The sequence below is a fragment of the Punica granatum genome, chromosome 4 (genome assembly GCF_007655135.1).
Source record: "Punica granatum isolate Tunisia-2019 chromosome 4, ASM765513v2, whole genome shotgun sequence".
In the NCBI taxonomy this organism is placed as follows: domain Eukaryota; kingdom Viridiplantae; phylum Streptophyta; class Magnoliopsida; order Myrtales; family Lythraceae; genus Punica; species Punica granatum.
In genome coordinates, this window is record NC_045130.1 from 17,174,845 (window position 1) to 17,200,063 (window position 25,219).

The window sequence follows — 25,219 nt, forward strand, 5'->3', positions numbered from 1 at the left end:
ATTTGTATGTTTTCACTGGAAGTTGTTACTGCGCAACTGTTCATTTTTATTTACATGCAGAAAAACAGTGGGTACAAGAGTTTCCAAGTCAAAGGCTGCAAGCATTACAACTCATTAAATGAGTTGTTCAGATCTAAAACAGCAACAGGTGCGTTACGTATTTCATCTGCAGAACCACCAAAGAGCCCAACAACTTATGCATGCATGGAAGAGGACTTCCTAGCAGCAGCGACAAGTCGGGGAAAAGAACCAATCAATCTTGAAGAAGGCTCCGGCGATAGTGATGACCCGATCCATGCGGTTACCGAACCTGTTGTTACAGCGTCCCGTCGTCAAGTGCGTAGAAGGAGTTCCAACGCTGACTCCCGATTGTAGGAGTGCCTCAACATGTTGAAGTGCAATATGAGTAGGAGGGAGAAGGAGAGAAATTGTACCCCTCCGACATCGAAGAGAAGTAAATCAGTGACGAGCCTCGAGAAACCAGCTGCGGGTTCTATCGAGGAGTCAATGGCTGTACTGAATGAATTGCGTCCACAACTATCCATTGAAGAGTACCTCGTGGCCAGTGACTGTCTATCCAAGGATGAGCAGACAAGGCGTATGTTCATGTGCTTTCTCGATGATGCAAGGCTTCCATGGGTTCGTCGCCTTGTTGCCCCTTGAGCGGGCATGATGCATCCTCTACTCTGTCATAATTTCGTATTGTTTAAATGTTATGACATTAACTAAACACTTCCCTTTTATATTTGTTGTGTGTGCAAGTACGTTGCTTTGATTGTTTGCCTTGGTTATATGTGAATGCTGTGCTATTTGTCTATTTTGTTTGTGCACTAGTCTTGCATTCGTATACAGTGTTTGAAACTTGTTTCGTTTCACCTTATAAATCCAAATTACGTAGTTGATGCCATATTGTTTGTCACTATAGTCTGCTGAGCAAAAGGGAACGCACGATGCCAAGACATGGTAATTCACGGCGAAATGAAACTCAACCAAGTTATGAAGAAGATTACGACAATGAGCTTACGTGGATTTATCTGGCCCTTGAGAATGCAGCGGCCGAACAACATGTCCCGCGCAACATTCCTTGTAGAACCTCAACGCTACAAGGTAGACATTACATAGAGGAAGTTCTTCCCAATGACACAAGGTGTTTCGAGAATTTCAGGATGAACCCTCACGTATTTCATAACTTGTGCGATACGCTAAGGGCAAACTGTGGAATCAGAAATACCAGGAAAGGTACAACCGTCGAGGAAATGGTCGGCATGTTCTTAATGGTTGTTGCACATAGTACGCGATTGTTTGTGGTTGCCGAACGCTTTCAGCATTCTAAGGAGACGGTGTCACGGCTCATCAAGGTAATAGTTAGAGGAATTCATTCATTGCCACCAACGTACATAAGACGGAGGAACGTTGACGTGCAGCTTGAAATTCAGAGATGCCGAAAATGGTACCCATTCTTTAAGGTATTTTTCATACATCTGAGATATTAATTTGGCAGTTAATTTTTCCAATTAATTTGTAATTCGTATTCTTTCCATTATTCTCGTAGAATTGCATTGGAGCAATCGATGGAACACACGTGGCGGCTACTATTCCTTCATCGGTGAGAGGCGCGTATCGCGATCGAAATAACGAGATTATGCAAAATATTCTCGCCGCTTGTTCGCATGACATGATGTTCACACATGTCGTGACTGGATGGGAGGGTTCGGCTCACGACTCAAGAATTTTGTCCGATGCCGCTACATTGCAGACATTCCCCGCTCCATATGGTGGTAAGTTCTTACTCATATCGCATGTTTTCTTGTCAATTGCGTATGTATTTCCATAATTACATTTTACAACTCTTATATATTAGATCTATATTTATAATATTGCAGAACAATATTATGTAGTTGATGCGAGATACCCCAATATTCCCGGTTATATGGCTCCTTACAAAGGGCAGAGGTACCACCGCAGTGACTTTAATGACGACACCCCACCAACGACGAAGAAAGAGTTATTCAATCAGCGGCACGCATCCGTTCGTAATGTTATCGAGCGGTGTTTTGGGGTGCTGAAGAGCAGATTTGCCATACTGCGGTCAATATCAAATTACCGCCCGGTTTGCCAAGGACAAATTACTCTTGCATGCTTCGTATTGCATAATTTCATTCGGCTTAATAATTATCACGACAGATTATTCGCAGAGCATGGAAATGCATGGCAATATTACAATGAATTCCGAAATCCTCCTCATCTAATTGGAGATCGAGTTGACGTAAACATGAGAAGCAAGAAAATGGATGCATTACGTAACCGTATGGCAGATGCAATATGGCAAGCGGAAACAAGATGAAGTCGGTAATAAATAAAATGAATGGATGTAGTAGATAACTGTTTATAATGAGATTGTGTGTTTGAATAAGATATGGGGCCCACCAGTTTGACTTTTCAAATGTGTGTTTTGTTGTGTAGTGTAGAGTTAAAGTTAAAGTTAAAATCATGGTTATTTTAACCCACTATCCAAACGGGGCCTTCGTTGACTCAGTTCAATATATGATAACCACCGTTATTTCCCCTATCTGAACTAGATTATCACATCTTGTATTAGAGTTATCGAAAAATTCTCAATTTTCGATAACCTCAGTTCAACTTGTGATAACCGTCGGTATTTTCCATATTTGAACTAGGTTATCGCATCTTGTATTAGAGTTATAGAAAAACTTTCTATTTTCGATAACATTTACTCAAAATGTGATAACCGTAGCGATTTCCCCTTCTAGACTAGGTTTTCACATCTTGTGCTAGAGTTAACAGAAACTTTTAATTTTCAATAATCACATTTCACCATCTAATAACTTGCTTGCTTAATTTGAACTAAGTTACCACATCTTGTACCGAGTTATTGAAAAAAAAAATTATTTTTGATAATATCAGTTCAAATTGTGATACCTTGCCTTGAACTACGTTACCTCATTTTAAACATGGGTTATCGAAAAACTTTTGATTCTGGATAACGTTAGTATAAAATGTGATAAGTTCACATGTTTTAACTAAGTTACCACATCTTGTATTGATGTTATCGCAAATCTTTGGAATTATGATAACACTGGAAGGAAATTTGATAATCAGACCAATTTCAACTAAGTTACCACTTCTTGTACTTGTGTTACAGAAAACAATCGATTTTCGATAGAACTAGTACAAATTGTGATAAGTTCACCAATTTTAACGAAGTTACCACATCCTGTACTGGTGTTATTAGAAAACTTTCGAGTTTCAATAATTTCAATTCAAAAAATGATAAGTTAACCAAGTTGAAGTAATTTACCACTTCTTGTACCGTTTTTATTGGAAAACTTTCGATTTTGCTATAACACCAATACAAAATGTTTATAAGTTCATCAATTTTAACTAAGTTAATATATCTTGTATTGGTGTTATTGCAAATTTTAATGCTATGGTAACTGTTACTCAACGTGTGATAACCATACAATTTTCGATATCCTAATATATAAAACCTATTCATGTTACTTTTTTTTAATGCAACATAAGAAAATTTAAATTTTTACATTATTTATTTTTGTTATTCCCTTTAAAAAAACATTTATTTTTATTTTTATATCATTCTTTTCATATTTTATTCAAAAGCTAAAAGGAAAACAATTTTGTAGTTGACCGGGTGTACCAGTCAATCGGTTACCCCACCTAAAGGAACCATTCCACCAGCGGAATGGTAGAAATGCCCATGTTTTGTTTTGCCAGGTGCCAACTTATAACCTCAAAGACATAAAGAAATTGAATTGTTCTTTCCTTTTTCTTTTTTTTCTTTTCTTTTATTTTTTTATTTTTTTATAATAATAATAATTAAGCTCAGAAAAAATTCAGCTCATTCCTACTGCAAAAGAAAAGTAATATGATAAATCTACAAAAGCAGAGTTATTCAACTCTTTTAACGGGTATAATTATAGTTAGTTTATCGAGTTTATGTTAGTTTGAGTAGGCTTTTAGTTTGTTTTTCATTCATTAGCATTGTTATAGGTTTTAGGAGTTTTTATTAGCTTTTTGTTTTTCTTTAGGTGATTTTTGGAGTTAGTTCATTAAGTGATCTTTTGCAGCCTCTTGCATATGGATAGAAAGCTTATCGAGTTAGAAAAGAAATGGTTCAAACGATTCATGGTTTGGGGTTTGGAGTTTGGATGAGGAAGATTAGACAAGTTAAAATTCGGTGCGTGGTGTTATTTTATTGACTCGGGAGGGCCCAAGCCGCGGATTTGGAGGCCTAGGCCATTCGTGACCTATTCACCCAACCAAAATTTGTCTTTATATTTTGCATGGGTCCCGAAAATATTTGCAAAAGAAAATAAAGATGGAGATATTTTGATTTATTTGAATTAATATTGTTGGGTCTTATGAAAGATATTCCTTCATACTTAAAATAGGAAATTGAATTTCAATTATTAGGAAATTAAATTTGGGTGAGAAACTTAAATATTCCTTTGCTGTCTTTCTCCCTATAAAAGGCAGCAGAGGAGAAAGCATACATTTAAGGGAGATTTTATTTGGTTTTTGGGTTCTTGTGGCACGATCGTGTCATTTTTATCTTAAACTCTTATTAATTTCTCTTCAATTTCAATGTTTATGTTGAATTCTTGGATTTGTTCTTCATTCCTTATGGGCTAATTTCATATTCCACGATTACAATTGAACCTGTATGTAGTTAATTTGATTATTTTCTTATGATCTAATGAGTTTTTGATTCTAATCTATTTAATCTATTTCATTGATTGATGCTTGCGATTGTCTGATCACCAATTGTATTAATCCCAATCGTCTAGATGAACTCAAAAGGAGAATTCTAGATATAAACTAGGGGTAGACTATCCCAAGATCGGCTTTGATAGATCGTTTCGAGGGTAGATTTGGGTTTACAGTTGATTTGTGGGTATGATAGAAATAATACCTATTCACCATAGGTAGTTGAAGGGTTGGTTGTTAATGAACTTGCATTAATTTGATAACCATAGAAATATAGGGGATCGGTTAGTGCGAATATTTTCTTGAATAATTTGAAAGAACATTAAGGATAGTTAAGAACCTAGGTTAGTAGAGAGGATTTTAAACCAATTAGAATATAGAGAGTATCTCGAGTTAGCTAAGTGTTAGGGGAAATTGTAATTCTAGGCCATCTCTACCAATTGATAAGTAATTATTCTTGATTTGTTTTTTTTTTTATTTTAATCAATCAATTTTCGATTTGCTTGACTTCGATTAAGTCGTGAATTTCGATTGCTAGTAAAGTTTTAGGTCAAGTTCTCGTGGGAATGATACTCTTTATTCATCATTTTATTACTTGTCACGGCTCGTGCACTTGCAGGATTTAAAAACTGTCGAACACTACATCACATCCTTTATGGTAGGTCCATAGACGAATTGTAGCTGAGATGTCACGCGACCCATCACTATTTGCGGTACATGAACTTTTCGCAGTTGGCACGATATCGATTTCTTTTAGCTGTATCCTCGCTTGAGAGACGGTTATTTTGGATGGAAACGAGTTTGACAAATATCGAGGTTATTCGTTTCTTAAGATATAAATCTTAGATCTTCTTGATACTTTAATTTCCTGAAAACAGTTACAAATCTCTCGCTATAGGCTATAGCTATATTACCATTTGAGCAGTGATTATGCCACTGGAGACTTTTCTTTTACTCATTAGGCCCATGGGCCTTAGGCCCATAAACACCCTGTATCTCAGCCCAACTCCCTTCCCGCCGCCACAATGACATGTTTGAGAGTCCAGTCAGTCAGTCAGCCGCGCGTCGACGACACTCATCGGAGACCTCCGAACCACCACCGCGCTCATGAGCTGAGCAACCGCTCTCAGCTCCCAACTCCCTTCCCGCCGCCACAATGACATGTTTGAGAGTTCAGTCAGTCAGTCAGCCGCGCGTCGAGCCGACGACACTCATCGGAGACCTCCGAACCACCACCGCGCTCGTGAGCTGAGCAACCGCTCTCAGCTCCCTCTCTCTTTCTGTCTCTCTCTCTCTAAACTGCCCGCCTCACGGCATCCCAACTCTCGCTTCCTCCATTTCTCGCTGACATGAAACCCCACAACCTCAAGCTCCTTGCCTCCCAAAACCTCAAGTCCCTCTTACCAGGAGCCCACCGCCGCCGGCAGTTCTCCCCCCAGTTCTCTTCCTCCGCCTCACAGCTCGAAACCCAAGGCCTGGCCAACGAGATCACTCCCAAGGTGCTCCTGAGCTCGGTCCGGTCCTCTCAGTGGCATTTCATCGAACAGCTCGCGCCACAGCTCACTCCCTCCCTCATCTCCACCACCCTCTCGTGCCTCCACAAGACCCCCGAGCTCGCGCTCGACTTTCTATCCCGCATCAACCCCCAATGCCTCCCGGATGCCAAGACTCTCTGCCTTGGCGCAGCAATAGCCTCCCGCATCCCGTCCCCGAAGCCAGCATTGCAACTCCTGAACCGGATCGTTAGCAGCAGTGCTCTCCCGGTGAAAGAAGTATTCGACGAGCTGGCGGTGTGCCATGCTCAATTGGGCTCGAAAAGTAGCATCGTCTTCGATTTTCTTATACGGGCTTGCTGCGACCTGAAGAGGGCTGATGAGGCAATGGAGTGCTTCTACATGATGAAAGAGAAGGGCTTCTTGCCCAAGATTGAGACTTGCAACAGTCTGCTCAGTTTGTTCCTTAGGTTGAATAGGACTGGGTCGGCGTGGGTTCTGTATGCTGAGATGTTCCGGTTGAGGATTGGTTCGACCGTCTATACTTACAATATAATGATCAATGTGCTGTGCAAGGAGGGGAAGTTGAAGAAGGCCAAAGAGTTTGTCGGTACCATGGAGTGTTTGGGCATTAAGCCCAACGTTGTCACGTATAATACACTTATCCACGGGTATTGCGTGAACAGGAGGGTCGAAGGAGCTCTGTTGATTTTTAATACAATGAAGTGTAAACGGATTGAACCTGATGCATATTCATTTGGATCAATTATTGCCGGGATGTGCAAGGTGGGAAGGCTTGAGGAGGCGTCAGGCTTTCTCGGTAAAATGTTTGAAGCTGAGTTGATTCCTACTGCTGTGACATATAATGCCTTGATTGATGGGTATTGTAATAAAGGCGACCTGCAGACAGCTTTTAGATATCGGGATGAGATGGTGAAGAAGGGCATCAAACCGACTGCTTCTACCTTCAATTTATTGATCCATGCCATATTCATGGAAGGAAAAATGAGCGAAGCTGATAATCTGATAAAGGAGATGGAAGAACAGGGGGTGCTCCCTGATGCCATCACATATAATATCTTGATCAATGGGTACTGCAGGTGTGGGAATGCATCGAAAGCCTTTAAGCTCCGAGACGAGATGTTAGGCAAAGGAATTCAGCCCACGCGAGTAACTTATACATCCCTTATTTACGTTTTGGGAAAACGTGACAGAATGAAAGAAGCCGATGAATTGTTCAAGAGAGTTAGAAAAGATGGAATTGCCCCTGATCTTGTGATGTTTAATGCTCTAATTGATGGCCATTGTGCCACCGGAGGAGTGGAGCGAGCTTTCTCACTTTTGGAGGAGATGGACGAGATGAAGATTTCTCCTGATGAAGTGACCTACAATACCCTTATGCAAGGACTCTGCAGGGACGGGAAAGTTGAGGAAGCTCGTGGGCTTATTGATGTGATGAAGGGAAGGGGAATAAAGCCTGATTTTGTCAGTTACAACACCCTTATAAGTGCTTATAGCAAGCGAGGAGATATGAAGGAAGCCTTCAGAACTCGGGATGAGATGTTGAATATCGGCTTCAATCCCACACTACTCACTTACAATGCACTGATTCAAGGACTGTGCAAGAGTGGTGAAGGGGTTCGTGCTGAGGAGCTCCTAAAGGAAATGGTTAGCAAAGAGATTACTCCCAATGACAGCACCTACATTTCGTTGATAGAGGGAATGAAGCAAGATGATGACACTGAAGGGAACAGCTGATCGTATTTATATGCTCGTGAGCTGTTACGTAATCTGATGAGAACGATTCAGACAGATTCGTACATGTTCTGTTTGTGAGCTGAATCGCACTACTTCAGAGTCCAACTATATCACGGTGGAGCTATAATCCATCATGAATTTGCAAGGTGTACTCTGACCCTTCACATATTCTATCTGGAGATATATTTACCGGTTAGATGGCAACTAGTTATTCAGAATTGTGATAATGCTGTATAATCTGCATAAGTTGATAGAAACAAAAATGCCGTGTTATAATTGTGTTCTATAAATCATAGTAGTCCGAATTTTCTTTTGCATGTGTGTTTTTGAGATATCTCTTAATCAAATATTGACTATTCTCGTCATTCTGTGAACATTAGCACCAGAAAGCAAGAGAAGAAAGGGAGATTGAAAACCGAAAATCGCGAACTGTGGTCCTTCTTTCTTCTTTTTATGCAAAGAAAGCTTTTAGCCTAGGATAATACTTGGAATATGCCTGTGTACCACGATTAAAGAACTCTTTGATTTATATGGTCCCTGGGTTCCATTAGTGCCAGTGGAGCCACCTCCCCTTTCCACTAATATCAGGATAGTGCAATTACTTTCCCGTGAAAGTAGTATCTTCTGCATAGAGGAACACTCTTTCAAGCCATCGAAGAGTCTAAAATCTGATCTTTGACGGGCAACAGCTGCATCATCGTCCATCGACTTTTGGACAGTTGCGTGAATCACCATGTTCCTTTTGAGCCGCAGCAGCATTTCATTTTCGGGAGCAACTTGGTTTACCAAAAACACCAGGATACATTTGTGGAATTACATGCAGCATGCACCCATCAATCATCTCGACAGTGTCCCACGCTGTTCTGCTCTTGCTTATAAGAATCCTCTGCAAGCCACAAGTGCTCCCGAGGCCTGGAACTCGTCAATGTTCATAGAATTGCTTCAGACTCTCTAGATTTTTGATGGGAACTTTTGTGGGACATTTAATCCCGGGGTTTGCCGTAGCACTTCTCGGTCTATGGCACATTCTCAACATGGCCCAAGCCTTCTTCCACAAAGGCCCTGATAACTTCAAGGCAAGATTCTCATACCCCTTGAATATCCCCTTCCTCAATCTGCGGAACCTCGATCTTGTCCTCATCCTATCCTTATCCATCCTCGCGATCATCACCCAAGTCCTGGACTTCCCGATTGTCAAGTTGGAATTTAGGCTCGATAACTTCGAGCATGCGACTATGTTCCTTCACCTTCTAGTGTATTCAGGATACGCCCTCTTCGCAGAACTGACCCAGACAGCAGAGAGTCTCTATGGGGTTATCGCAGTTCTTGCAAGTTCAGTGTTTGGCCAAGAGCTCTTCCTCCTCCACTTCCACTCGACTGATCACGTCGGGATTGAAGGGCAATATCACTGGCTCCTGCAGCTCATTGTACTAGTCTCATTCCTCTCGGCTATAACTGTAACTCTATCCCCCACAAGCTTTCCCGCCTCTCTCGTCCTTGCAGTCTCCGTGGTCTTCCAAGGGCTTTGGTTCATAAACATGGGATTCATGCTGTGGGTCCCCAAGCTGGTCCCAAACGGCTGTGCCCTACATTTAGGCCTGCCTGCGCATCACGGGGAGCCAACTGTTGTCTGTGCATCCAAGGATGCAGACTCGAGGGCGCGGGCCCTTGCCAACTTGCAGTTCAGTTGGATACTATCTACTGTGCTGGTGCTCACTGGGATCCTCTGCCTGAAGCTAGCCAGCAGCAAGGGAACTACTGGAAAAAGGTCAGCCGAGTATCAAAAGCTTCAGAACGGGAGCGGAGGAGATTTGGGTCTGACCCTATCAATCAGGAGCTTCAAACCAGATCACTCCTTGGGCGTATAGGATCAACCGATAATTAGACTCCTTGGGGAGGAACTACTGATCAAGGTTTGGGATAATTATCCGATATTATGTCAGAACCTACTACGCGAATAAAGCGTGTTTGCCCTCGGTTGTAATTACACTCATGCTCCGACCATGAATCCGTGATAGTTCCTATGTAAGACCCATTTATCGGGATATAGTGTGACAGCAATATTAGGTGCTTGATCGACCGTTACCCGGTTTGAGCTGCTTCCCAGTACATTTAAGTTTTTTTTACTGAAATAATCGTAATCGATTTCGGAGAACTTGCAATCGAGTTTGTTGACTGACATATCCAGAAACAATAGGTTCTACATTTATATCAAACAACAAAAGAAGAACAGACGATCTTCTGAATCAAAGAAACAGAACCCAACTGAAAGCAGCAGTTGATGTGGGGGGAATCAATCTCTTATTCAGCCTCTTCAACGGAAGCTTCAATCCTGAGGAGCACGAACCCTACTGCTACCCCGATAAGCACGAGCCCGTTCATTATGGCAGCGATCCTGAAGATTTCCCCAGCAGCATTGCAGGTCGAGCCCAGAGCCCCACCCTTGCCCGCCTTGCCGTAGGATGACCTCAGCGAGCTCACGAAGTTGGCGAACGATTGCTGGGTGGATACCGAGACCCCCAGGGAGGCCACGCAGTTGTGGGCCTTAAGCCCACCGAACGAGTTCAGCCCGCCGATGTGGCGGACCACCCGGGCCTTGGGCATCCGGGTGGCAGTGAAGGCCGTGGCTGAGGCTGTCATTGCTGCTGCTGCCGCCATCTTCGGCTCCGACCCACGACCTGTGATATCATCATCACAACAGGAAATAAGACACACAATGGGTAGGTAATAATTACGATATTATTGCACTTAATGCTGACACGAATCGATGATGAAGAACATATAATACACTCAATCGACATCATTCGACGGGAAAGAATCACTGGGTGGTGTTAAGATTTAGTGCTATCCTGACCTGGTTGAGGTGATCCTGGGAGAGCTGTTGAGTTGAGGGAGTTCTGATGGAAAAATGATTGGGTTAGGGAAAAGGAAAATGGAAAGTTAAGGAAAGAAGAGGATAAGGTGGGGAGAGGAGCGTATGGTTGGCTGGAGAACAGATGGGATGTGCTCGATTCGTAAAGGAGAAGGGTGACTATGGTGGGCTTAGTGGAACAAAGAAAAGAACTTGGACCACACAATTTATAACATGACCCAAAAAGATAAATAAATAAACAAAAATTCAGTGCAGCAATGCATCATTCAAATGGAATGCGTGCATCTACTTGGCCCCTAAGACACAGTTTACTGCATCGGAGCAAGTGATATAATCAGAGTTACGACTATACAATCGTGCTCAGACAGTCTGATAGTTGAAACCACCTAGCTGATATTCAGTGGAGCTGTCTGTATTAGTTCGACTTTCCAAACCGAAAGAACCTGTTCATATTTGTTCACGTGCATGTGCAGTCCTTGATCGAGCAACTTCATGCAGGCTAGCATACTTCAAGTAGTAGCCTTTTCATGTTGTGCCCGTTTACCATCTTCCATGGAAGATGGTAAACAAGCAAAATATCAGGTTAGTCCCGTTTCTCCTTGCTCGATGATTAATTTTGGTATTGACCAGAACCCAACAGGGTGAGGAACCTCTCATTCGGCTCAACCATAGGCAAATATGTCTAGAAGTTAACGAGTAAAGACGATTAACAATTTAACAGTACAGTGATTGATATATGCTGTTCGGGTGCATTTCATTACTAGCTCAAGTGAACAATGTATTTACAGCCCTACACTCCTTAAAGGACAACGGAAGAAACTGGGAAAGACTAAACCACATTAAGCCAACAGATCTGACACCGAAACTTTCTAACAGCCACAAATTAGGTTCAATTCACGCTAAATCGAACTTGAGAGCATATAGACACTAAGTTGCTGCTCAAAATCCACACCCAGAAAACCCGATCAGTAACTAGACACCATGGGATAAAATAAAAAGAAAAAGGGTTACCCAACAGGAACAAGACCCCCGACCCAGAAGATACAGCCAATCCTATTATATCCTTAATTATCGGGGATGCTGATTCAGCAACACGGCATCATCGACAACTCGGAAGGTGGTGACTTTCAAGATGACCTCTCGGGCGGAAATGAGCTCAAACACACAGACATCTCCTTCTTCCAAGTTGTTCTCCAACGAGAAGTCGTACCATCCCTGGCTTAGCTTGGCCCTACCTCCCCTGTAAAGGCATCGAACGGGCCACTGCTTCCCATCAGCGCGCTGGAGTTTTATGAATCCTGAGACTCCGTTTAGGTGCTTTTCGGCAAAGCAGGAGGGAAGATACTGCAGACATTTCAAACAGTGTAAGTAAGGACAATGTGAAAGGCGAAAAAAAGAAACATATGTTTCTCCAAGTAAAGGCATGGCAATATCAAGTTTAGGCATGCCTAAGATTTATGCAGAACCCATTCGAATTCAATTTTTCATGCCAAGAGCAAACCGGAAAGGAGAAAAGATTATGACCCTGAGAAAGGGGAAAATAGAGCTGGCATTTTCTGGTTCTATTCCACGGTTTAGCTCTGGTTTTAGGGCTTTTGGGAATAAGAAGGATGTCTGGCTCGAATTTACCTCTATTCCTGCAACAATTCAGAGTCCAATTTCAGCACAATTTTCTGCCTTATGTTCCAAGCATCAGCAGTTGTTTCGCCAATGAAAATCACACTAGAAGTCATGGTTTTAATCCACTTCAGTTCAGGTTTTTCTGCTTATTAATGGCCAGACCTAGCAATGATCTTTGAGTCTCCTATGTGCGCGTTCAACATGGTATGATCCACCCACGTGGGCTTCATACATGGATCCCACGGGCATGTTGAACACCCAAGGGCCAAAGTAGACACATGACAAGAATAGGAAGAGGGGGGCAAAAGTAGGAGGGGTGGGGGGAAGACAGAGTGCATAGAGGATCAAGTGTTTATGGGTTCACCATGATGCAACCGCGGTACAGGTAGGATGGCCGCAAGACGACCCGGCAAAATGGGTTCTGCGGTTCAAACATTTTGGCTGCGTTAATGGCTCTTTCCCTTTCTTCTGCTGTAACAGTTCTCTTCCGAGTGGAAGCACTTGCATAGAACCTAAACCGCATTTCTGATTCCTCGTCCGGTTGAGTTGATGACATAGGCTCACCTGCAATGCCGATGTTAAACCAGACTGAGTCATATGAAAAGATCATGCCCATTATATGAAAACACGATATTTGATCTGTCAGAGGATATCCCTCTTAGAAACTAAAACCACTGACTGACTCAGACAAAGCCTAGCTGAAAGCATCTCCATTTGTTTCTAGAAAACTGTGGAAAGTCGTACAGTTTTCTAATAGAAGAAAATGGGGGATTGTGGCTTACAAGACGTTCGGATCATCAAAGTGTAGTAAACTCCAATTGAATGCATTTCATCCTTATTTCATTTATTTTCTTAGGAAGTGAAAAAGGAACATTTGAAATAAGATTTTCCAAGGTCTCTGGAACCAAATGGAGATAAATTATCAACTAAGTAATCATTACTGATACAACATTTTGGAATGGGATTTATTATCAAAGGAAGGAGAAGTTGAGTTTTAAGAGCTCACTGGGTTCAATTTTTCGCTTCTTCCTCCCAGGTTTTTTGGGTTTCCGGCCATCTTCATTCTGTCCCTGCTCCTTGACCTCATCCCCGGCGCTCTTAAGCTTCATCCTGCCTGAATAAAGAACTTCTTGACCAGTAGGTCGGGCACCTGGGTGCGAGTGAACTGCATTCTTCGCCCCAGGATGCATGTTTCCATTAAACAAGCTCTGCAGAGTTGTGGGGTTGAAACTCCGGCTGAGACTGAGCTGATCTACACTGCTGCTACTATTTACAGCTTTCTTCTTCAACGAGTCAGGAGTAGCCCGGTATGGGGATGCAGTGTCCAGAGCATCAGAAGATTCCTCATCCTCCATCTCATTCCACGGTGTGTACCGTCTCACTTGGTGATATTGCTCTCCACTGGCCGAGCTACGGCCGTGGGGCTGGTAGTTAATCTCTGACGTCGTCAGGTTATAGATGTAAACGTTGAATATAGAGTTGCCCTCATATCTGAAGATGAGGAAGTACCCAATACCTATAGAGTAATGCTCAGCGAATTCCTGCCACCCATCATGGAACCAGAACTTGTTATCAGCCTTTCTAATACCAACACGCCAAAGGTGGCCGTCGGACACGTGAAGGGTCGCAACAGGAGAAAGTTCGTCCCGGTGTTTCCTGAGAAAATTATCTGGAATCCTCTGAGAGAAACAAAAATATGTAATAAGAATCTTTCATCAGTAAAACAGTGCACTAGTAAAACTTACAATAGTATATTAGAGCAAACTGTTGTTGAAGCTAATTACATATAATATGTATGTCCATAGATTAAACGGAGAGAGCAAATATCAGCAAAAATATACCTCAAAATAAAATATAGAACCATCAAGTCACCTCATCAAAACATGGAATACAAAATCCTATTACCAGATTTAGACATGTAATAGAACATAACAGATTGCAGCAAAATATAGGGTTCCTGGGCATACGGACTTCTTAGCTCTACAACCCCATTAGCTAAATGCAATAATTTCTGAAAAAGTCATAAAAGAAAAATAAAAGAGCCTCTCAAGTATCTAGTTGCTCGTTAACACCAACATATCTATGACAAGTATTTACAAGGCACAAGGCTCAACAAATTTTGTAAATCCGAAACAGAAAAGGAGTGGGAAAAGGAGAGAGGATAATCACACTAAAAGACCAAGATAATGGAATCTGCAGCCTCATAATATCTTTGAAAAAGTTATGTGTCATCCCCTGTTAAGGGAACCTTCTTATCAACCAGTGGAATAGAAGATGCAGCGTGGTAACACAAACAACAAACAGACAGTGGACAGAAAAAAAGGGTTGAAAATTCCCAACAACAACAACATCGACACCTGATTATCCAAAAGTATCTACAAAATCTATCATTTATAACATTTGATGCCATTACTTGACTAGAGCAAATCAATATCTATCCAAAAACTGATCAGTCAGAAGCAACAAATTCATGTTTTCAGCGAGTCCAACAGGCAAGAGCATTTAAAATTCTTCTTAAGAAACCAAACTATCAACCTAAGATGCCAAGTAACTAGCTAATACTCCTATTCAGCTGTTCTAAGATGCCGATAAACTGCTGTTAGCCATATTTAGTTGTTGTAAGACGCCAATAAATTGCCAGTAGCCTTATTCAGTTTAGCAAGACATGAATTGACCAAAACCTTTTTTACTTCAGCGAACTGCTTACTCCAACTACAGAATCGTACCATTCTACCGCTTTCACTTTCCTCCAAACTGACTTTGCCAACCCTAATCGACTTCCTCAAAAACCATTTTGCACAGTGAAGCAAAACAGCTGTAGGGTCCTTCCAACACCAGAAAACTTCATCTTCTACGCATATTTTTCATCAAAATTGGGAAAACAGAAAAAACAGTCTCGAGCAAACATGGCAAATCAAATGGTATAACTCGGTTCACTACAACCCAGAATTTCATAATTCTCCCATTATTATACAGTAATCAAATCACCCTTCTGGGGGATCATCAGGCTAAACCCGAGGGATGAACTCCAATGCCCTTCATCCCACCAAGAAATCTCCAGACACTAATTCGACAATCGTAACACCCAACACCAAGAACAGCCAACAAAGACGACAGGAAGACCCCCAACAACAAAAGAAACCCAGAAACCCAACAATCAGGCATGATCCGACCGGATTAGCGAGACAAGAAGAGAGTTGAATTCCACGGGGAAGGAGGAGGAGAGAAGGGAAGCTTTCATCACCAGTCTCTTCTCTTTAATCGTGGAGAGAAGCACTAATTTGTAGAAGTACGGCCGGGGCATTGTGGGGTCTCCGCAGACATACACAGAATCGACCAGACCACTTCTTGCTCTTCTTCGCCGAATGATTACACCACTGGCTGCTGCTCAATGATGGGATGATGATCGTTGCTCCATAGCTTCCTCCCCGGCTAGATCTAAAGCCCTCGCCTTCCGCTGCTTTTTTTGCCAGTCAAAATAGTGGGTTTGCTCCCTCAGTGTGTGTGTGTGTGTGTGTGTGTGTGTAGGTTTAACATTAAAAAATTAGCCAACTTGACCTAAAAAGTCGAACGAGTCGAGAGATTTGTGCTGTGACCCGGTGAGTCAGCCTACGTCTCACTCGGCCGCTGCTCCATGGGGGTGGGTCCGGTCTCCCTCTGAGAAGATGACTCGGAGGTGATCTTCCGCACGCGCCCCATTTCATCACGCGCGGCCCATGCTCTCTCCCATGGACCCTCAGGTCCTATTTGGGGCTTACATGGTCTTAGATCTAGTCCGATCGACATAATTTCTGCGTAATCCCATCTCTTAATTCGAGATATATTATACGGTTAAGTGAATCAGATCGGATTCCAACTGAATTTGGGCAACTAGAATTATCCTCCGTCGATCAATATCCTCGATATTTGAGTATTCAAATTTAGTCTCGTCGTGACCGACTATATCTCCATCGTTATATATTATTATCTTCATAGTTTGACTAGTAAATGATCAATTTGTCTTCGACTACTTTCATTCAGCAATTTGATATTTCGTTGCAAATAACTTACTACCGTGTTTGTGCCTGATCTGCCAACTCGTAAGCTGATAAAATATACGGAGTATTTCCTATGATGAGAAAATGGAGCGTCGACCTTTATGGAACCGAGTCGACCCGTTTCAACGAGGGGGAGGGGATGACGACTGACGAGTCAAAGGGCATGACTCGACCAGATTCAACTCGGGTCGATTGGTTTTCTTCTCACTCTATTACACACTCGATGGAGGATAACCAGGTATGGACACGTGTCAACCTAGGAAGCAGGGGGGCCCACTCGGTGGGCTGGGGCCATCCGGAAATTCTGATTTTGATTGTCCTCTCAATTCCCAAACCCCCAGACGACCCTATACGCTTTATGTTCCTCATTCCAATCATTGATCGATCCTCCATATTTCAGTGCTAAATGCTACAGTTTTTGGGCTCCTTTTTCTTCATAAGACGAGAAAAGAATTTGTTAATTTCCTACCCATCCAACAGTAAAGGATATGGACAAATTCTCCAATGATCCTTCCGCGACACGTGATATGAGAAGTAGAGGTGATCGATTCCGGGTACCTTGTATTTTTCATAATATTCGGACTCTACCCTGTAAGGGACAGGTTCCAAGATTTTGGAACCAGACCCTACCCTGTTGAATCATAAAATCAAAACCTATCCGGAACCTGTATTATACCACAGGTTCCGGGTATCCTGTTGGAACCTGTAAATTTTTTTCTCTCGCTAAATAAAATCGAAAATATCACATACATAATCAGTAATCATACCAAATAGAATATCAACAAAATTTAGATTAATCAACAACAATGAAATAATAATATGTCTCATCAATCCATCGATAAAATTGAACATCCATAATACGATCTCACACAACAAAGTGCCTCTATTTTGATTCATTAGAGAAGATAGTAACTTTGCACTTTGCTCTTCTTTTTTTTAATAAATAACCGGTTCCGGGTATTCTGTACGCAGGAACCGGAACCGGAACCGATTTTTACAGGTTCCTAATTTTAATACCCGGAACCTACCCTATTTTCAATACGAGCTACCCGGACCATACCCGTTAGGATAGGTTCCAACCGGTTCCGGGTATACCCGTGCACACCCCTAATGAGAAGTGCTAGTTAGATTGTAACAAACGATTAATGATCGTTGATCACGTGAATAATTGTCATGAATATCATTAACTTTATAAAACTCGATGATTGTTAATCACTTGATAGTAAAACTGAAGATTTTCTCCCAGTTGAGATGGTGCAGGCTCAAACACGAGGAACAAATCGCTGAAAAGAATTGTCAGTCTGTGTTTCTCGGCTGTTCGAGGAAGAGAAAATCGGGATAAAAAAGGGAAAAGAATCTGAAGTTCATTCACTAATCAATGGAGAAGAATGATCTCTGTGAATCTGAATGTTTCATGCTATACTAATTACCAAAACTCCCCTGAAATTTGGGGCTCCTTTCCTTGCGTGATGAATCACATCTACAGACCGACTCCACCGTTACATCTCCCTCTATACAGTTAGAAACTGATGTACAAAAGAAAGCCCTATATACCATCAACGCCTCGTCAACATACCCCTCAACGCCGATCCAAGCACCCCAGAGACCCAGGACTAACATAAACTGTACTTTCTTGCTAATCAAGAAGTTCCACGTAAGTGCTCCCACAAAACTAAAACACTGGCCGCAAATTTCAGAATGCTTGACTGTTCTTTTCGGGTGATCGGGGAGCCATTTTCTGCCTGACGTCCACCACGAGGTCCCGCAGCTCCGGGAAAACCGATATCAGTAAGAGCTCAAGGACCCCGTAAGTGAGTTGCTTCACGCATATGGTAGACTGGAAATTCAGAAGAAAACATGGGCATTGGAAGGGAAAAGGGATGAGTATAAAAGGTGCCGAGTAACTGAACAAATGAATTGCAGCTTAGGCTTCCTTACTTTTCTGCTATATCTGTAGGCTGTAACTATTGATTCTGAAAGGAGAGATGGAAATTACCTGAGAGAAGTAGTATATGTCTCTTGCGCAGCGCCTGTATTGCTTGGGCCCCACCAAGCTCACTAAAGCCGTCGGTGCACCATCTGCCATGGGAGAAGAAAGCAAATCCTCATCAATAAGTCCAATTATTTTTCATAGTCAACTAAAGATTGAAATCTTTGAAATAAAAATCGGTTGCCAGCACAAAAATTCTTGATAATGAGACCGGTGCCAGTCTACCACATACAATTGGTACTTAGAAAAAGAAGATCGAGTAGTTAGAAGAAGAGAGACCCTACCGAATAACATCTTCTTGACGTCACTGGCTCTTCGGGTTGCTTCAAGCTGTAACTCGAAGGAATTAGCTTTGGAACCCTTGCTGCCACCAAACTTGCTTATCGTGTCAAGTAGTTTTTCACCAGGCTGGGCATCATCATCCATTGGAGCAACAGCACTTCGGAGACTAATGAAGAATTTACCATTGGGCCACAGGATCTGAAAGAAAAGAATATCTGCTTGATATTTCACGCTTTTTAACCGTGAGTATTATCCCCAAATGCGAACAAGGTTTGCAATGAAATTCAGTTCCTTACATCTTGCACCCAGTGAATCCCCTTGGCAATGGTGTCCTCACTCCTGAGCCATTGGATCTGCCTCAAGAGAAAATCATCAATAGCATCTTCCATTACTAGCTGAAGAATCTGCTTTGATATCCAAAAGACCTGCCGCCTGCATTGGTTTCCAAATGAAAGATTTACCTTTAAATTTCAACCGGTTGTTTCAATTAACTAGTCAGTCATTGAAAACAGATCAATGACCTCACCTTAACCACCCTCTTCTTTTAAGCTGAAATACCTTGTCCACCAAATTCAACATTGGCACGCAGACATTAGGAGGAGTCCACTGCATAAAAGAGACAGAAAGTAAGGTTGCACCACATAGGAACTTGAAACTTTTAAATGAAGTATAGTATAAAATACACTGTTGACATGTGAAATTTCGAGTCCCCGGTTGGTGCTAAAGTTTCCTTCTAATAAGAACACTGAGAAAGAAGTATCATCAAGTTGAAACCAAGAATGGAGAACCATTCTCATTTTCGTTCTATTGCAAAAACACAGATAGGAAGTGTTGGACAGGGATAGCATTTTAGAAGATGAATTCTATGGGAAAAACATGAACTCTTGTTTTTGTTCAATGAAAAGGATAGTACAGAAAGAAAAGATGTTTGTATGCAAGAAACAGAAAACATCTGTTCCCAAACTATCAATAGAACCTAACAACTTAGCATCTCATTCACAGTTCAAAAGACAGAAGAATACCTCAGGTGGCATGCCATTTGGATCCCCCCATTGATCAGGGCCAACCTGGAAATTCACCACCATAGGAGCATCTTTTACCATTTGATCAGACTTAACTACAATATCCTTCCTATCAGAACCCAAATGCCCAGTTTCTTCATCATGTTGGACCACTCGAGGAGGATCGCTCTTAAACTTAACTTCATCTTCTGAATGCCATTCATTCACTTCATGCCCATGATTTCGATCTCTGTCACCTTCCTCATTATCAGACATGCTTGAGGTTTCCGCGGTGCTCTGTCGGGAGATATGTGTCTCAAATTCATCTCCATGCCATGACAAGTTCCTTTCTGTGATTAAATTTGAGTACTCAGAAGGCGGAGGTGTAGCCCCTACAACTTTACGCATCAAGCCATTTGAGACACCCTTGAACTGACGAACAATATCATCTACAGCATCATCCACATTCACTGTGAAAATATGTGTATGTCAGAATGCGTCAAATGAAAGGTAAAACCAAGACTTCAATATGTTCTACGAATAGCTAGGCTTATATAATAATAGAATAAGAAGAGATAGTTTATGACCTATAACAACGTGTTAATTTAAGGCATGGCATAATGTAAAAACAGTGAAGCTACTTGCAGACATAATGACGTGATACAATATCATTTGAGGACATAGTTCTGAAAAGCCAATAAAAAAGAAAAAAAGAAATCTATCATATGGCTGGTTCAATCCAACTTTCTAAATTGAGCTGGCCATTTCTTGCTTTGAACCAGCCTGTTTCTTTGAATGTACCAAATTCATATTTCTAAATGATCTTTATGGCGAACACTTGATCCTATTGTCTATTGTTTGGCTAATTCCATGTACAATCTGGTCTGTGATTTAAGAGGAGGGGCCCCCCGGTTTGGTTTTGGGGTTGGAGGGCCGGGGGGCGGGGGGTTTAGAGGAGATTGTAAAACAGCAATTTGCTCTCGTGGGGCTCCAAGCAGGTGCAAGAACAATGGGCAATTTTAACTTCAACTTGCATACAAGTGTCTAAAATAAAAATGTGATGAATAACCGAGGAAAGCATACCTGCTAGGGTTCTCATCACTGATGATGATTTCCCGAAAGAGTAATTCTTCATGAACACGAACCAATAACAGAAAAATCAGATAAGTTTCATCCAAAGTGAAATGGGACTCTCTGCAGCTCAAAAACTATCCTGACTTGAGAAAGACAAGTACCTTTGAGGAAGCACTTAAAAAGTCCCAAACTTCATGCTGTTCGGCAACATTCGCAATGGACAGAAGATCCTGGGTAGAGCAGATGCAGCATAGTGCAAAGGGAAAGGAAATAATTGAAGATGAATCTAAACTTGACCATGTACTAAAAAATCTAAAAGTTAACCTTGAATCAGAGTTTGACAGATAAAAGGAAAAATTTGCAAGACGATGCAAAGTAGGATAATAGTTACCTGCAGATACTTGTCCAGCTGAATGCAGCGCTGGTGAACAAAAGCATCTTCTGTACTAGATGAGAATATCCTCTTAGGCGGTAACTGTAATGTATAATTTGGGATCTCCTTCAGTTGCCGATGTAACCGTTCAAAATTACTATATCTGTTTACAAAAGAAGAATTAGATGATAAATTATTATGGTCATGATTAACTTTACAATTCAATAAATACCATGATACAGGAGAGAACTAGAAAACAGATACCTTCTTTTCACAAACCACGTTCTGCATTCTGTATCTGTTACTGCAATTGAGTAAACAGCAAAAGACTTTGACCCTAATTTCTCAAAATACGCACCCATTACCTGAAAGAAAAAATGCATGATACATAACCAAAATGCATCAACTTAAGTTACTTTCCTGGAGAAATTAGGAGAGTTTTTCTCACCCGGCACCTCAGCTTTGGAGTATGTGGTCCTTCACTTCGATATACAACATCCGACACACTTTTGACCTTGTATTCTCCACTACGACTGACGACACTTGGATTGTAGAACTCAGAAATAATTGGGCCTCTACTTTCTACTGTAAAAGCCTTCTTCGAATCTGGCACAACTTTCAAAGCAGAGGTACTGCTAGATCTCTTAAGCCGAGTTATGTTCTCATCAGCACTGACAGTATCCTCAAGCTCATCCTCATGATTTTCCTCAAACCAAGATTCTTTGCTGTCCTTAATAGAATTATACATCTTAACATCAGTCCCTTTAGTCAGTGGAGTCTCAAGACCAGAGGTAGGATTTAGGTGGACTATTGCCTTTTCTTCTGGCCCGATAGTTTTTCCACCCAAGCTGACGCGGAACTCCCTCAGATCGCTGGTGGGTATAGAACCAGATGACTTAGCTAGAATTGGTTCTTCAACTTCTCCTCCTTTAACCTTCTTTGCCTCCTTCTTTTTGTAATTCCTTCCTCTGGACCACATGTTCTCAAGATTCTCAGGCGTGAGAACTTCAGTTCTTCTCTGGGTGGCTGCCTCGAGCACCTTCGCCCAATTGCCAGCTTTCTGCTCCTCCTGGATTGCACTAGTGGAACCATCAGCTGTACTATGACCTGTTTTATACAAAACAATATCGGTCTCTCGATTAACTGAGGATGACTGATTCCTACTACTTGAAGCATCAACATCTCGAGTACACCGTGTGGAAGAATCATGCCGAGCTGGCATGCTGGTTGTTGACTGATCAGCGCCGAAACTGAATATATTAGCCCCATCCTCTTTCAGGGCAAGGAAAATTAACTCAAGGATTTCATTGACATACCTGAATGATGTAAAATAATTAATGCAATAGATTAATCAAAGTTCTTCATAAATGAAAATTAGAAAAGATAAACGAAATAATGCATGTCTCACTACTAGGTGGAGTTTATGAACACTTTACTATGAGGCTCTGAGGGTATTAAGCAAGTGCATGCATGCACGCCTAAAAAAAAAATAATAATAACAATAATGATAATGATTAAAAAACCATCCTATTTGGGTATCCTTCTATGTCCAAAGAATTCTCTTTTTTCGATAAGCATGTCCAAAGAATTCTCAGTTTTTATGGAGACTGGTGAATATATATGAGAAATACATATGTTCTACAGGATCGTAAGAACACCTGTAATTAAGAAAATTATGAATCATTAAGAGGATCACCTCACAAGCTTTAACTAAGACCCTATTTTGCTCTATGGTAAGCGAATGCAGGAGTTCTTCCCAACACTTACACTGGGCTAGCGAAATTCATAAGGGGCTGAACCACCAAACAGGTCACTAGCTCTCGAGCAATAGATCTCACGACCGGGCACTGAGCTTCTCGAGGTTTCAGCACAGAGGCTATAACTCCACTCATTAAGTGCTGAAGCACCTGTAGTGAAAAAAATAATAATGTATTAGAAAGGCCAACAAAATGAAACAATTAAGTACAACATTTACCCCATTCTTCACACCTTGTACTCACTCTCAGGAGATATTAATGCGGGATGGAGCTCCTTAGATGCCATAAGATGGTACTTCAACCTTTCATCCCTCTCTTCTGAGGAGAGAGTTCGCATAACGTCTGTACCTATAGTTGCTTGTATCCTTCTAAAGACATCCAAGTGGTCACCAACCAAATCAATGATGTCCCTGAAAATTTTACAGGCCGAACAAAATTATTGTATCAAGCAGCCAACCACTTCCAAACATAGCAAGGCTAAATTTCATGCTGCCCCCAAGACCATTTTTATGCATTTTAAAGTGCCCATGTACCTAGTAAGCAGGTCAACAAGGTTTATCGCTTTGACCCTTCCTGAAATCTCCCCAATTGCATCCAAGATAATTCCGCGTATCTGCTCTGGAAAATCCTTGTCGGGCGTGATATCAGAGTACCACAAGTCTACCACAAACTCCTTCAAAAGTTTTTCAATAAATTCATTCGCTGCTGCCTCCACAACCGGTGAGCCGATTTTCCTCTTCCATTTAGGAGGAGGTGGTGGAGTGGAAAGACGAGAATCGTTCAGGGACATCTGCTTTCTCTCCAAAAGCGTTAAGTATGTATGTGGCCGACCTGATCGGACTTTCCTCCGGAACTCTACCTCAGTAAGCAAAATGCGCAGTCCAGAAACCAATAGAATTGCTACGGGAATGTTCATCAACATTGATTTGCTAGTATCTGCAATGCCGAACAGAGAACACAATGAACACCATAGAAAGTGTAGAGACGCTCTACCACAAAGCTGAATTAAAAATTAACGACTGAAAATCCCAAAGAAACAGAGGACCCTCCATTTTTTTTTTCCGAACTCAACACATAAAACTCATGTTAGACCAGGATAAGTTAAGCAGTTTTTGCGAGTTCATACATCCGCACCAATGCGTTGGAACCAATATGAGCTCGAATGTTCTAAACAGCTTTAGCAAGAAAATATGAATCTTGCATGAAATTTGTAAGTTTTGGACATTGGTGTCCAACAGAGCATGTGTTCATGATCGCATTGAAATGCACAACCTAAAACAGGTCGACATAGACAAACAACCAATTCCCTCGAGCGAACATCAAACTAATTTAATAAAATTCGAATAACTGCTTCCAACAGAAAGGGAAGAAACCTAGGAAAATTCCCAATACTTACGGGACAAGAAGTACGTGACAGCGAAGATACACAGAGCCCACCAAACCGTTCGGAGCTTACCCTCCTCGATCAGATCCTGTATCGTCTCCATCGCCTTCATATTGCCAAAACCTAAAATCCCTTAAACCTCCAGGATACGCTGATCGGGGAGGCTGGCTCAAGGTGGGCGTTGGGGGAGGGGGACAATTCACGCCGAATCGAACAGGGGATCAATAGGGTTCCGATGGGCGGGAGCTGAATCCCCAATCAGAAGCTTCCGTGAGAGAGCGGGGAAGAAACTTTCCCTCGTGCGTGGTCTTGGCCTGCGGAAGAAAGTGGAAGGAGGAGGAGAAGAACATCGATAGAATTTACAAAAAATTTGAAAGGTGAAGCTCCTCGTTAGCTAATGGCGACGACGACGACGATGATGATGATGGCGGATCATTATGATTTCGTTGTTGCTGCAATTTGTGTTTTCTCGGCTATGTCCGTGACATGCTTTTTGTTGCCACCTCAGCCTGGACTTTGTCGGGGCGCGCTTCCGTATTCGACATTTCTGATGTCTTTAATTACACTTTTTTTTTTTGGGTGGGCGGGGAGGGGGGGGGGGCATTTTTTTTGGCCAGTCAAAATCTTAATTATAATTATCTTCCGATAAAAAAAAAGAGAGAGAAAAAAGTTATTAATGTCTAATATAGAGTGGGACAGAAAGTTGTTTGACACGAATAATTTCGCTAAATCTATAACTTCTAAATCAACAATAAAAAACGGGTACTATTATTATTCTACAACTTCTTTTGATATAACAAAAAGTTATTATTAATGATGAAGGATAAAAAAT

General features: G+C 41.7%; 6 protein-coding genes across 6 annotated transcripts; 3 read left to right on the top strand and 3 right to left on the bottom strand.

Annotated features, from left to right (window-relative positions):
• Positions 1-950: 950 nt before the first annotated feature.
• On the top strand, positions 951-2,249 carry LOC116204191 (protein ALP1-like). The gene is made up of 4 exons (XM_031536260.1): positions 951-1,466; positions 1,553-1,778; positions 1,884-2,110; positions 2,196-2,249. The coding sequence occupies exons 1-4, from the start codon at positions 951-953 to the stop codon at positions 2,247-2,249; spliced, it is 1,023 nt and encodes a 340-aa protein (XP_031392120.1).
• Positions 2,250-5,679: 3,430 nt separating this feature from the next.
• LOC116205214 (pentatricopeptide repeat-containing protein At2g15630, mitochondrial) lies at positions 5,680-8,314 on the top strand. The gene has a single exon (XM_031537730.1). It carries the CDS (start codon positions 6,096-6,098, stop codon positions 7,995-7,997), a length of 1,902 nt encoding a protein of 633 aa, XP_031393590.1. The 5' UTR covers positions 5,680-6,095; the 3' UTR covers positions 7,998-8,314.
• Positions 8,315-8,822: 508 nt separating this feature from the next.
• LOC116205216 (transmembrane protein 45B) lies at positions 8,823-10,098 on the top strand. Its single transcript, XM_031537733.1, has one exon. It carries the CDS (start codon positions 8,960-8,962, stop codon positions 9,863-9,865), a length of 906 nt encoding a protein of 301 aa, XP_031393593.1. The 5' UTR covers positions 8,823-8,959; the 3' UTR covers positions 9,866-10,098.
• A 16-nt stretch (positions 10,099-10,114) lies between these two features.
• Positions 10,115-11,039, bottom strand: LOC116205217. Its single transcript, XM_031537734.1, has 2 exons — positions 10,852-11,039; positions 10,115-10,675 (listed from the first exon to the last, which is right to left on the bottom strand). Exon 2 carries the CDS (start codon positions 10,653-10,655, stop codon positions 10,299-10,301), a length of 357 nt encoding a protein of 118 aa, XP_031393594.1. The 5' UTR covers positions 10,656-10,675; positions 10,852-11,039; the 3' UTR covers positions 10,115-10,298.
• A 543-nt stretch (positions 11,040-11,582) lies between these two features.
• LOC116205215 (B3 domain-containing transcription factor VRN1-like) lies at positions 11,583-16,029 on the bottom strand. The gene is made up of 4 exons (XM_031537732.1): positions 15,734-16,029; positions 13,496-14,168; positions 12,854-13,053; positions 11,583-12,213 (listed from the first exon to the last, which is right to left on the bottom strand). Exons 1-4 carry the CDS (start codon positions 15,791-15,793, stop codon positions 11,938-11,940), a joined length of 1,209 nt encoding a protein of 402 aa, XP_031393592.1. The 5' UTR covers positions 15,794-16,029; the 3' UTR covers positions 11,583-11,937.
• Positions 16,030-17,865: 1,836 nt separating this feature from the next.
• LOC116204515 lies at positions 17,866-24,872 on the bottom strand. The gene is made up of 15 exons (XM_031536643.1): positions 24,400-24,872; positions 23,537-23,939; positions 23,236-23,413; positions 23,014-23,153; positions 21,695-22,562; positions 21,511-21,611; positions 21,265-21,409; positions 21,035-21,103; positions 20,883-20,928; positions 19,821-20,269; positions 19,325-19,404; positions 19,095-19,230; positions 18,801-18,996; positions 18,523-18,605; positions 17,866-18,363 (listed from the first exon to the last, which is right to left on the bottom strand). The coding sequence occupies exons 1-15, from the start codon at positions 24,497-24,499 to the stop codon at positions 18,220-18,222; spliced, it is 3,138 nt and encodes a 1,045-aa protein (XP_031392503.1). The 5' UTR covers positions 24,500-24,872; the 3' UTR covers positions 17,866-18,219.
• Positions 24,873-25,219: the final 347 nt, after the last annotated feature.

What these genes read in the sequence shown, in the direction of transcription:
- LOC116204191 (XM_031536260.1), top strand. Translation starts at nt 951, where the DNA reads ATGCCAAGACATGGTAATTCACGGCGAAATGAAACTCAACCAAGTTAT. An exon ending in AATGGTACCCATTCTTTAAG is followed by an intron (nt 1,467 to 1,552) that starts GTATTTTTCATA and finishes TTATTCTCGTAG; the next exon opens with AATTGCATTGGAGCAATCGA. An exon ending in CAATATCAAATTACCGCCCG is followed by an intron (nt 2,111 to 2,195) that starts GTTTGCCAAGGA and finishes GATTATTCGCAG; the next exon opens with AGCATGGAAATGCATGGCAA.
- LOC116205214 (XM_031537730.1), top strand. Translation starts at nt 6,096, where the DNA reads ATGAAACCCCACAACCTCAAGCTCCTTGCCTCCCAAAACCTCAAGTCC.
- LOC116205216 (XM_031537733.1), top strand. Translation starts at nt 8,960, where the DNA reads ATGGGAACTTTTGTGGGACATTTAATCCCGGGGTTTGCCGTAGCACTT.
- LOC116205217 (XM_031537734.1), bottom strand. Translation starts at nt 10,655, where the DNA reads ATGGCGGCAGCAGCAGCAATGACAGCCTCAGCCACGGCCTTCACTGCC.
- LOC116205215 (XM_031537732.1), bottom strand. Translation starts at nt 15,793, where the DNA reads ATGCCCCGGCCGTACTTCTACAAATTAGTGCTTCTCTCCACGATTAAA. An exon ending in GAAGCGAAAAATTGAACCCA is followed by an intron (nt 13,054 to 13,495) that starts GTGAGCTCTTAA and finishes TCGGCATTGCAG; the next exon opens with GTGAGCCTATGTCATCAACT. An exon ending in TGTACCGCGGTTGCATCATG is followed by an intron (nt 12,214 to 12,853) that starts GTGAACCCATAA and finishes AAATGTCTGCAG; the next exon opens with TATCTTCCCTCCTGCTTTGC.
- LOC116204515 (XM_031536643.1), bottom strand. Translation starts at nt 24,499, where the DNA reads ATGAAGGCGATGGAGACGATACAGGATCTGATCGAGGAGGGTAAGCTC. An exon ending in TGTCACGTACTTCTTGTCCC is followed by an intron (nt 23,940 to 24,399) that starts GTAAGTATTGGG and finishes TCGGCATTGCAG; the next exon opens with ATACTAGCAAATCAATGTTG. An exon ending in AAAAGAAGAGGGTGGTTAAG is followed by an intron (nt 19,231 to 19,324) that starts GTGAGGTCATTG and finishes AAACCAATGCAG; the next exon opens with GCGGCAGGTCTTTTGGATAT.